General features: G+C 44.0%; 1 protein-coding gene across 1 annotated transcript in view; it reads right to left on the bottom strand.

Moving 5' to 3' along the window:
- LOC106570050 (exostosin-1b) overlaps positions 1-12,592 on the bottom strand; it is a 110,741-nt gene that overhangs the window by 41,470 nt on the left and 56,679 nt on the right. Inside the window, exon 2 of the mRNA XM_014141986.2 lies at positions 1,415-1,508. Within this exon, the coding sequence (XP_013997461.1) occupies positions 1,415-1,508 (94 nt within the window). The remainder of the gene's footprint in view (positions 1-1,414; positions 1,509-12,592) is intronic.

Here is a 12,592-nt window from a genome sequence, read left to right on the forward strand (position 1 = left end):
AAGTGTGCAACAGGTGTGAGGTAAAGGTTACGCAGTGTGCAGTGGTTGGATGGAATCTGACAACTGGATACGCTGTAGGGTGGGAGTGAAGGGCAAAAGTGTGCAGCAGTTGAGTGGTCTATGGAAAGTGCATATGGAGCGGGAGTAAGTGTGCCTAAAAGTGTGTGGTAAGCATGTGGTGTAGGAGAGGTTATGAGTGTTGTGGTTGGCCAATACTTGGATACGTATGGAGTGGGAGTATGTGTGCACTTACAAGTGTGGTAATGAAGTGTGAATATAAGAGAGTGTAAGGGTTCTGTGATACTGGGAGGAGATGAAATGGAGTGGGTGGGTGGGGAGGGAGTAAAATGCACTTGCAGTGTAAAAAAAAAAAAAAAGTTGGTCTCCTGAGTGGCGCATCGGCAAAATGCCAGTCTCAACTTCAACAGTGAAGAGGCGACTCCGGGATGCTGGCCTTCTAGGCAGAGTTTCAAAGAAAAAGCCATATCTCAGACTGGCCAATAAAAGCAAAAGATTAAGATGGGCAAAATAACAGACACTGGACAGAGGAACTCTGCCTAGAAGGCCAGCATCCCGGAGTCGCCTCTTCACTGTTGACGTTGAGACTGGTTTTGCGGGTACTATTTAATGAAGCTGCCAGTTGAGGACTTGAGGCATCGGTTTCTCAAACTAGACACTAATGTACTTGTCCTCTTGCTCAGTTGTGCACCGGGGCCTCCCACTCCTCTTTCTATTCTGGTTAGAGCCAGTTTGCGCTGTTCTGTGAAGGGAGTAGTACACAGCGTTGTACGAGATCTTCAGTTTCTTGGCAATTTCTCACATGGAATAACCTTCATTTCTCAGAACAAGAATAGACTGACAAGTTTCAGAAAAGTTATTTGTTTCTGGCCATTTTGAGCCTGTAATCAAACCCACAAATACTGATGCTCCAGATACTCAACTAGTCTAAAGAAGGCCAGTTTTCAAAACATCATTAGAAAACCCTTTTGCAATTATCAATTAGCCTTTTAAAATGATAAACTTGGATTAGCTAACACAACGTGCCATTGGAACACAAGAGTGATGGTTGCTGATCTGTTCGCCTATATATTCGTTTTAAAACAAAAATCAGCCGTTTCCAGCTACAATAGTCAGTTACAATGTATACACTGTATTTCTGATCAACTTGATGGTTATTTTAAAATGAACATAGAATTTGCTTTTCTTTCAAAAACAAGGACATTTCTAAAGGACCCCAAACGTTTTGAACGGTAGTGTATGTATCGTGATGATAATATATTGTCTCTGGCAATTCCCAGCCCTACAGCACAGGGATATAAAAAGGTGTGCGTTGGTCGAAGCCCGCTGAACTGCAGTGCCTCCAGGTATCGTGAGGAGTCAATCTGTGTGTGTGTGTGTGTGTGGGCCCACTCACTTGCAGCGCCTCCAGGAAGCGAAAGGATCCCAGGCGTCTGCCCCGAGGCACCAAGCAGAAAGTGGAGTTGTGCAGCATCTCTCTGTAGTCATATCTGTGTAGAAACAAAACAAACATGGTCAGTACGTTACACACACACACAGACAAGTAGAGGGTGTCAGGTTTATCTCCTATAGTTGTACACCCTCAGGACCAAACATACAGTGCCTTCAGAAAGTATTCATACCCCTTGACGATATGAGATTTCCACACATGGATTGGGCATAATTTGTCCATTATTCTTACAAAAATTATTCAAGCTCTGTCAAATTGGTTGTTGATCATTGCTAGACAACCATTTTTCAGGTCTTGCCATAGACTTGGAAGTAGATTTAAGTCAAAACTATAACTCGGCCACTCAGGAACATCGTTTTGGTAAGCAACTCCCGTGTAGATTTTGCCTTGTGTTTTCGGTTATTGTCCTGTGGAAAGGTTAATTTGTCTCCCAGTGTCTGGTGGAAAAATCAGACTGATCCAAGTTTTCCTCTAGGATTCTACCTGTGCTTAGCTCCATTCCTCAACATTTTTATCATGAAAAACTCTAGTCCTTAATGATAATTATACCCATAACATGATGCAGCCACCACTATGCTTAAAAATATGGATAGTGGTACTCAGTAATGTGTTGTATTGGATTTGCCCCAAACATTACCCGTTGTATTCAGGACAAAAAGTTAATTGCTTTGCCACATTTTTTGCAGTATTACTTTAGTGTCTTGTTGCAAACAGGATGTTTTTATTCTGTACAGGCTTCCTTCTTTTCCCTCTGTCAATTAGGTTAGTATTGTGGGGTGAGGTCAATGGCTGTGATAGGAGAAAACTGTTTTAAAGCCACCATTGGCCTCATGATGAAATCTCTGAGCGGTTTCCTCCCTAACTCCGGCAACTGAGTTAGGAAGGACGCCTGTATCTTTGTAGTGACTGGGTGTATTGATACACCCTCCAAAGTGTAATTGAATAACTTCAGCATGCTCAAAGAGATATTGAATGTCAAACTTTTACATAGCTACCAATAGGTGCCCTTCTTTGTGAGGCATTGGAAAACCTCCCTGCTCTGTGGTTGAATCTGTGTTTGAAATGATCTGCTGGACTGAGGGACCTCACAGATAATTGTATGTGTGGGACACAGGAGATGAGGTAGACATTCAACAACCACGTTAAACACTTATTGCACACAGAGTCAGTCCATGCAACTTGCTATGAAAATGTTTACTCCTGAACTTATTTAGGCTCGCCTTAAAAGGGGTGGAATACTTATTGACTGAAGACATCGGTTTAGCACTTTTTATTCATTTGTAAAAAAAAATATATTAAAAAAAAATAAATCATTCCACTTTGACATGGGGTGTTTAGGCCAGTGACAAAAAAAAGAAGCTACATTTAATCCATTTTAAATTCAGGCTGTAACAACAAAATGTTGTGGGATGTGAATACTTTGTATACACAGGACAAGTTAAGCTCACCTTACTGAAATGAATACACTGACAGAAACGAAACCCCAGTATACAGCAAGTCCCTCAGCTCCATCAATCATATACAGGTACAGAGGACAGACATCTCTCCATTACCAACACACATTTTCCTACCGTTTCTCACTGCAGTGTTATTCCTCATCTCCTGCTTGCTCCCTCCATCCATCCCACTCCTCTCTCTCCTTCCCTCTAAATCTTCAGTGAAGTGTGCCTTATTGCTATTCAAACAGAATGATCAACCCTGCCAGGGGTAATGAGCTGACTGACACCTGCTACCAAGAGGCAAGCTTCTGCTGCAGCGTCTGCTTAATGTGTGTGTGTGTGTGTGTGTGCTCCAGAGAGCAGGAGCGGTGTGTACACACCCGAGTGAATTCACACACTCAGGGTGGCAGAGAGAGTAGGTACACAGATGGGAGGATAATATGAAGATGTTTTCCATTTCACAGACAGCAGTTTACTGGGGCTTTAACCTCTACTAGGCCCAGGAGAAAGACTTTGTCCATCTTTCCTGTCATCGGGAGTATCTCGATCCCCCTTCTCTCATTGGATGAGAAGGTCAGAGGTCCCTCCACTCTGGCCTTCTCATCCAATTGGTTTTTGAGAAAGAGGTGGGGAGAGAAGAGGATGCGTGGGATCAAGGAAATGCATTCGAGGTTCTCCCATGGCCTTTGTCCAATTTTCTCTTAATCACATTTGTAAAGCCCTTTTCTCGTCATCGGTTGTCAAAGTGCTTTTCAACTCTCCTCTATTCCCTTTCTCCTTCCTCTCTCCCTCCCATTATATTGATTTAACCAGGCAAGTCAGTTAAGAACAAATTCTTATTTACAATGACGGCCTAGGAACAGTGGGTTAACTGCCTTGTTCAAGGGCAGAACGACAGATTTTTACCTTGTCAGGTCAGGGATTCGATCCAGCAACCTTTCGTTCACTGGCCCATTGCTCTAACCACTAGGCTACCCTGCCGCTACTACTGCAGAACTTGCGAGGGAGTGTGAACGGTCTAAAAGACAAGTCCTTCGGGTTAGGAGGTTAAAAGAGTGGAGAGGCAGAAAATCATTTCTCATTTAGCACGGTCTAGATGGGGTGAAGGGACCCAGTCATTCTCTCTATCCCTCACCGCATTCATAATGCCATGAGAGTAGAAACACCCAAAATGCAGTGGGATGATGACCATTTACTGACAATAACAGAAGTGTGTGTGTGTGTGTGTGTGTGCTCACATCACATATAGGCGCACCTACGATGCAGAGGGCAACAGCCAGGACACGTCTACTGCTAGGATTCAAAGCACACACACACACACACACACACACACACACACACACACCAAGAACTAACACACGCCAAGAACTAATTAGCCAGCGCACCGCACTAGTCAGCGCTGAAACTCCCATATATAACATAGTTATTAGAGCATAACATGCATCACACACACCCCTCGGCGGCCAGGAGCGGAGTAGCGAACGACAGCTGCACACCCAAGCACTGACATTCCATCACCTGCCAATGGAGACAGACGGGGCACACGCATATTTCTGCACCAGCTGTCTACCCTGTACAGTGCTCCCTCCCTCCCTCCCTCCCGCCCCTCCCTGCCCTAATGCCATAAAATATCAATGAGACAAACTCTGACCTAAATAGCTGTAGCGTCTCCCTCCCGAGCACATCTGGTTTCTGGGTTAAAGATAAGATGCGCCCTCGGCATCAGGATATCAGAGCCTGCTCAGAGAAAGCATGTGTAACCAAAGCCTCAGAGTAAGGATGTACTGCACCATATATTATATAGAAAAATATGATAGTCTGGTTTTAGCTTACAGATGTTGGTCAGTAAACTAACACAGCGAATGTTTGGTTTAGTTCATTTCTATGCATTTCAATTTATTGAATGGAGTGGAGTGATGGATCTCTAAAAAGTCCACGTACGTAGCTAAAGTGAAGGATTAAATTGAATTTCTAGCGGAGAAAAACTCCAACACGGTTGCAGGGGCTGTTCTGGGGGGGGGGGGGGGGCAGTGCCCCTGTGACAACAATTTTGGACCCCCTTGTGGCCCCCCCTAAATGTGGAGTATGAAATAATTTTTACATCACCAATTTTTGCTATCGTTATCTTTTTACATCCGTTATTAGACAGTGGCAACGATGATGATTATGAACATGGTCTTTTGCCTGCTAATGCCTGCAATGCAGTGAAGAAAACGATATGACAACAATAACGTCTAATGTAACTGGCCCCTCTAACAGTACAACTGGCCCCAGCTTGGCCCCCCCCAGTTGAAATGGTCTAGAACTGCCACTGCATGGTTGTTGAAATGAAGGATTCAATTGAAGCCTTAAGTGCGGAGGAAACTCCATCTGTAGCTCATCTATGAGCTGAAATGGCACGCTCGCTAGGGTGAAAACTGTGGTCGAAGCCTTAGCTGGAGGAAAGGTTACGGTTACATTTACGCTTTTGTTGCACTTGCATTCAGTCACATCTAAGAATCACAGTATTATTATGAATAGTACGGACGTCAAACACGGGAGAACCAAGGACACAGGTGATTCCTCATGTGAGATTGTCGCTAGTGTTCACAGAACAACTGGTTCTTAGAGGTTAGGAGCAGGACCTGCAATTGTAACAGTAAGCAACTAACAAAATGGATGACTGCAGTGTAGCCGTTATGAGTAGATGATGCATGGATTGCTAAGGCATAAGAATGTGAAAGTGTGTATTCAATTTTACATGCACTGTATGTAGTTCTGTACCTGTCTATTAATGTTATGTACGATTTCATTTTATGTCGTTCTGTCCTTCAGCTGCAATTGTCTAATGTTGTTACTGAGTGGCTACGGATACAGAGTTTTGTATCCGAATTTGGCTGCATGTGACTCAGCAGCTAAGAAGAACATGAAAGTCGCCAGACTGCCTGTTTGTATCCGTAGGCACTCAGTAACATTATTAGACACTGGACCCCCCTGTGCTCTACCACCTGAGCTACACGGGACTCGTATCTGTGTTTTGCTACATTCCACCTCTGGCCAGCCAAATGTTCTAAGCAGCTGAGCGTGTATCGCCTGGTGCCATAGTTATGCCATATATGCTGATATCGTGGCGAGACTCTCGTGTAACTCAGTTGGTAGAGCATTGCACTTGCGACGACAGGGTTGTGGGTTCGATTACCATGTGGGTCCAGTACGAAGAAAGTATGAAAATGTATGGACTCACTACTGTAAATTTGGAGTGTAAGGGCTATTTCAAATCAAATTTTAGTCACGTGTCGAATACAACCTTACAGTGAAATGCATACCTACAAGCCCCTAACCAACAATGCAGTTTAAAATATATGAATAAGAAATAAAAGGAACAAGTAAATAAACAGCAGCAGTAAAATAACAATAGGGAGACTATATACAGGGGGTACCGGTACAGAGTCAATGTGCAGGGCACCGGTTTGTCGAGGTAATCTGTCCATGTAGGTAGAGTTAAAGTGACTATGCAAAGATAGAGTAGCAGCGGTGTAAAAGAGGGTGTGGGGGGGCAATGCAAATAGACTGGGTAGCCATTTGATTAGATGTTCAGGAGTCTTATGGCTTCGGGGTAGAAGCTGTTTAGAAGCTTCTTGGACCTAGACTTGGCACTCCGGTAGAGCTTGCCGTGCGGTAGCAGAGAGAACAGTCTATGACTAGGGTGGCTGGAGTCTGACAATTTTTTGGGCCTTCCTCTGACACAGCCTAGTACAGAGGTCCTGGATGACAGGAAGCTTGGCCCCAGTGACTACTCTCTGTAGCGCCTTACGGTCAGATGCTGAGCAGTTGCCATACCAGGCGGTGTTGCAACCGATCAGAATGCTCTCGATGATGCATTCTGGTCAAAATGATTGTTAATTAATATCATCAACCCTTGAGTTTCTTTGCCCATGGGAGAAGTATATTTCAACCCCACCAGTCCTTTCGCCACACAAGTTAATCTACAATTGTTGGATGAGTTTCCTGTAAACAATAGATTATATTCCTTCTCTTTTAGCCAGGTAAATACTAATAGTATTTTCTTATCTACTAGGCCATTACAATTATAACTATACTTATATATAGCTATACTTACTTCACAATTTACAATAAATGAGATACATGTTTCAATTATATTTACAGTACATAATATATGTTCGTAAACTTACCATTAAAAAGTGCCATAATGATTGAGTGTCGATATAGCAGTACCGTGGTATTTGCACTGGTACTGAGTAAACCTCAAATTGTTCTCTACTATTCCACCCGTTAAAACCTCCCCCCCATCCCAAGTTGGAATGTCGTCCCAGTGACTGGCTTTAAGAAAGAGAGTTCTCCGGAGGGGCGGGCGGGGGCAGGGTGCGGGCGCAAACTCTTTATCTTTAGCCACAGCTTTAACCTTATGTGTAATGTCATGTTTTTATGTAGACCACAGGAAGAGTAGATGCAGCTGGAGCCAAATGGTGATCCTAATAAAATACTAGACACAGAGATCCAGCTAGATAGACAGATCTGCAGCAGGCAGCCAGACAGGCAGGCAACTGGCTCTGGTGCCTCTTAACTACAGAGAGGTTGGAATGCTACAGGTACAAGTTGGTTGTAGATACAGATCTAGGATCAGCTTGGGGGTCACCAGTTTTACACTAGTTAAATTCCCCTTACTGGTTATTAACTGAACACAAAACTGATCAAGGATCAGCATCCAGAAGCAAGGACTGCCCAACACTGTTATAATAATGTCCTAAACAGTCATGACAGCTAGTGTCAGTTTATGACAACTGACTGATGGGTCCATGTCTGCAGATAATGGTGTAGATTCCACAAGATGCAGAGCTGTACAAGAAGTGAATAAATTGTCACCTTGAGAGAGATTATATATATATATATATAATTTATTCACTTCTTGTACAGCTCTGCATCTTGTGGGGTTCTACCCTCCATCTCTTCTATCATGTCTCCGTGAAAGCCAGAGAGGAGTGGCCCAGACCCGACTTATCCACTGCTTGCCCCTTCAGCCGGCTTGCTGGGGCACTTAGCAGTGTCACTGGTCCCCCCCGGCTGAGGGGTACAGTAGAGCTCGCTCTCCTTTCTCCATCTCATTTTCCTTTTCTCTGTAACAGCAGCAGAGCTTTGTCATCCTGCTGACCTTGAGCTGCTAAGGAGGAACCCACTGCTGAACGAACCGAGGAGCCCACAGGCAGTGTGTGTGTGTGTGTGTGTGTGTGTGTGTGTAAGAGGGATAGATAAAGAGAAAGACCATGAGAGAGGGAGAAAAAAGAGAAAGGGGCAGCATAGGAGTAGGCTATTGTAAGGGGCACCATGCCTTCAGTGAAAACATTGGTAAATGAAGCCAACATAGCACAATCCTGAGGAAATATGATTCAGATGAGAGGAACTGAAAATAAGCCCTAATTAAATAATGTGTGTGTGTGTGTGTTTCACAGGTCTGATGCAATTAGGTGACCCTCTCAACCAGACCCACCAAGAACAACTTTCACCGGTTGCCGCGGCAACCACCGTTTCGTGCCTCCACTTAGCAGGGTGACTTAATTACATGCGTTCTGAACTCAATCCAGACGCACAAAAGTAAAAAATCACCACCGTTTTTTAAAAACCAGTGTTACCATTTTTTATTTTTTTAAAGAAACTCTTTCCCGAAACAAAGCTCCTTCCTTAGTCCTCCACTAGCGAGGGGGGTGGGGGTCTTGCCTGGGCAAGACGCCAGCAGTGCACTGCCGCAAGGCCTGATGCAGTACGGGTATCCGACAAACTCTAGCTAGAGCAAACCCTCCCTCTGGGCCCGCTCGTTCTAAAGTGATGAAAACACAAAACCGCAAACAACCTCGATGTTCTCCAAAAACACTGAGAAAAGGATCCAATTAAGAACTTTCATGAGACTGTTGTCACATTAGCCTAAGAGATCTCTAGTCTCTCTCCCAGTGTGTGTGTGCGCTGCGTGTGTAATTACCGTGTGTGTGTGTGTTGCGTGTGTAATTACCGTGTGTGTGTGTGTGTGTGTGTGTGTGTGTGTGTGTTGCGTGTGTAATTACCATGTGTGTGTGTAATTACCGTGTGTGTGTTGCGTGTGTAATTACCGTGTGTGTGTGTATGCGCTGCGTGTGCGTGAATTGCCTGAAGGGGGCTGAGATGTGTTTTAGTCAGTCTGAAGACACAAAGACGGTGAGGACCGAAGCTGAGAGGGGATGGAAGTAATACCGCGACATGGAGGATTGGGGCCACTGTGACATAGCGCGTCAGGCCTGGGAGCTAGCTGTATGCTCCGGTCAGACCTGGAGGCCGTGGGAGGTGTGTGTGGAAGGTGTGTGTGTGGGCGCGAGCGAGCGAGCGCGATAGTGAATTATTAAAGGTAAATGAGTGATGCAGTCAGAACGTGTGTGCATGTTTGAGAGAGAAAGCTAATTAGTATACAGGCTTATAGGTGTAGTGATTAAGACTGAGCATATGGTGTGAGTGCCTGTGAGCGGATGCCTGTGAGTGAGGCCGATGTGCTGCGCGGTACAGTATGTGACTGATTAAGACAGGCAGTGTACTTGTGTGCTGTATATCAGGCACCTATGTTGGTGTGTGTTTGCATAAGAACGATTATCGGTGTCCATATACGTGTGGCTGTAAATATGAGGGACAGAGGCAGTGTGGTGTGACTGACTAGTGTGTGTGTGTGTGTGTGTGTGTTTGACTGTGCATGCGCACACATGTCCCCGTAACCCTCAACCCTTGTTAGTGCTGAGCGCTTAATAACCAAAATGTTGGTTATTTTTGGGGTATTTAAACAACTAACTGACCCAAGTCGGGTCAATTATTTGAATTCCATTGCGTTACTTTTTTTCTCTCCTGTGAGCTCAATGCGCACATTGCATAGTTTCTCTAGAGACAAATCAGATCCAGCCTGAACTGTGCGATGTAGTAGGGAGTTGTAGTTTCCAACAGGCCAATATTGTACATAGTTTAGGGCATAAAACGTGGTAATTAACTACAATGACCATAATCCATTGTGCATCTACTTTTTTCTTTATTTAACTAGGCAAGTCAGTTAAGAATAAATTATTATTTACAATGACGGCCTACCCCGGCCAAACCCTAACGACGCTGTGCCAATTGTGAGCCGCCCTATGGGACCCCCAATCACAGACGGTTGTGATACAGCCTGGAATCGAACCAGGGTCTGTAGTGATGCCTCTAGCACTGAGATGCAGTGCATTAGACTACTGCGCCACTCAGGTCTGTTTTTTTTATCCCTGCTACAGAGAGAGAAGAATACGATGTGTTGAGGTGATATTGAGAGCAGCTGTTGCGTCGCGAGGTATCTCTACCTGAAAATACATGATCTAAGTGATTGATAGTTGGTATTCAGCTGTCATAAAAGTATGCCTTATTTACTTTGAAGAACTACAAAATAGGGATTTTGTCAGACAGCAGCTATATAGAGATGAGATGACTTGGAATTAAATAATAAAAAGTAATCAAATAAAACAAATGTAATGTACACAACTGAAATATTTGATTATATCAACGTGAATAAATTATAGTGAAGTGATAAGCAGTCACTACCATCATGGGACTTTTATTATTAGTTTTTTTCTGTGTTACAGCATTCAACCCAAATAGTCGAAAACCGTGATAAAAAAATAATAAAAGAAAGCTGAACAGAAACCGAACAGACCTGAAAAAGCACTAAGAGCTCAGCACTGCCCCCTGTACTCCCCACTCATCATCCCCGCGGCGGGATGCCCTGCCCCTGTGGTGTGTGTCCGGTATTCTCTCCTCCTCGCTCCAGCACGCTCTCCTCCACAACCAATTCATTACCCTAATTAGGCCTCATTATCCAGCTTATGCTAGTTCCAATTAGCATCCTAGCATAACGTAACCCTGAGGTCCGCTTCCCCAAACAAACACACAGGCTGTGTGCAGGGTCCTATGACGGCCATGAGGTCTGGCTACACACGGGGGAATCCGATTACGCTCACTTACAGTCCAGACTCCAGTAAGTCTTACTCTTTACTTACCAACTGACTTTCAGAGAGGTCTCCCTTTCTAAATAGGCAACAAAAAAACTCCCCTATTATGCATGTAGGAAGACGCAAGACACTTTGTTCATCAAGTTATAGGGACTACACTTAAGAACCGACCATCAGTGTCAGTCACACCAAACTAGTCAATTTTTTTAAAAATATATATATATATATAAAAAACATTTTTTTATTTTATTTATATATATAATTTTTTTATTTATTTATTTATATATATATTTTTTTAAGTCAGTCGTCTAAATGTCAATTAGCCCATTTTGTTTTTACATTACAATTGTCTTATTATGCAAACAAATAATAAAGTTTGGGTTATTGTCAGTACTCCAGGGAGAAAGTGGAAGATTTCTTGAGCAATCTGCAAATGATGACGGCTAGCTAGTTAGCATTAGCTTGCTGTGACTTGAAGGCTGAGTAACTCCAAACAAGGACTCAAAACCAAAACAGTTACCTCAGGAATGGATTGTCAAGGTCTTAGCTAGCTTAGCTATGCTACCATAAAAAGAAAACTTGAATGTTTAAGCGGAGCTAGAGGTAGTGAAGTCAGTGACACAGCCTGTATGGCATGCTAACTTCTAGACAGCCAAATGCATCAGTTTCCCACTTATACCTCCCCCCAGCATTTCCTCCTAGCCTACCATTCCCCTGTCACATGCGTAAGCCTGAATATTTTACAAATACACCGATAACAAGGGTCCCTCCTGCCGAGATACTAATTCACTGTGACAGCTTTATCCAATGCAATTTTTTCAATTTGCTCTCTCCGTTTTTTCTCCTAGCTGTTTCCCACAGCAAACAGATTGAGGCAATTTTTCAGTTACATTTAGTAGCTGCCTAGTACTCAGAGTTCCCAATGACTATCTCTCCCTCCAGAGGATAAGGGGGGGGGACTTTTAGAGGGACTCTCAACTCCCCCACACACACTTCAAATCAAAGTTTATTGGTCACGTACACAGTTTAGCAGATGTTATAGTGGGTGCAGCAAAATGCTTAAGTTGCTAGCGCCTCACAATGCGCACATACGCAATAGTCACACAGCACCAAGACAGTTCACATGTAGTCTGCCACACACACAAACCACTTTACAGTCTCTGCGATTGGCTCCATGTTCGGGGCCCTGAGTCACATCGGAGGTCCAGACCGTCTGCATACACACTGGAGACCAGCTGTGTCTCATACTGCAGTGCACTTCACTTCCAGATGGCCCTCACGATGACGCAGTGTGTGTGTCACGCATGTGTGCGTGCCGTCCGTATGTGTGTGAGAGTGAGAGACAGTCTTGGATTTAGACAGCACATGCCTCGCTGCAGCCTCCTTTTAAACGCAAAGATTTGTCAGAGCTGCTGGAATAGATAGCAGAGGCCATATTTAGCCTTTCATCTGCAGCACACTAACCATATAAATATGGAAACACACACACTTAACTCATGTGCAGAACATGGGTAGCTAGTAAAATCCCAGTGCATATGGCCCTGGTCCCATCTGCCTCTAGCTCCACTCCTCAAGAAAGGTGACTGGAAAACTAATTAACTCAAATAACTATTCCCTTTAAAAAGGCTAAAACCACACACTCAGGGCCATATGCACCCCCAGTTGCAGCACAGCATGAGATAAAGTACAATAAAACACAGACTCCC

This window comes from Salmo salar, chromosome ssa14 (genome assembly GCF_905237065.1).
Source record: "Salmo salar chromosome ssa14, Ssal_v3.1, whole genome shotgun sequence".
NCBI lineage: Eukaryota > Metazoa > Chordata > Actinopteri > Salmoniformes > Salmonidae > Salmo > Salmo salar.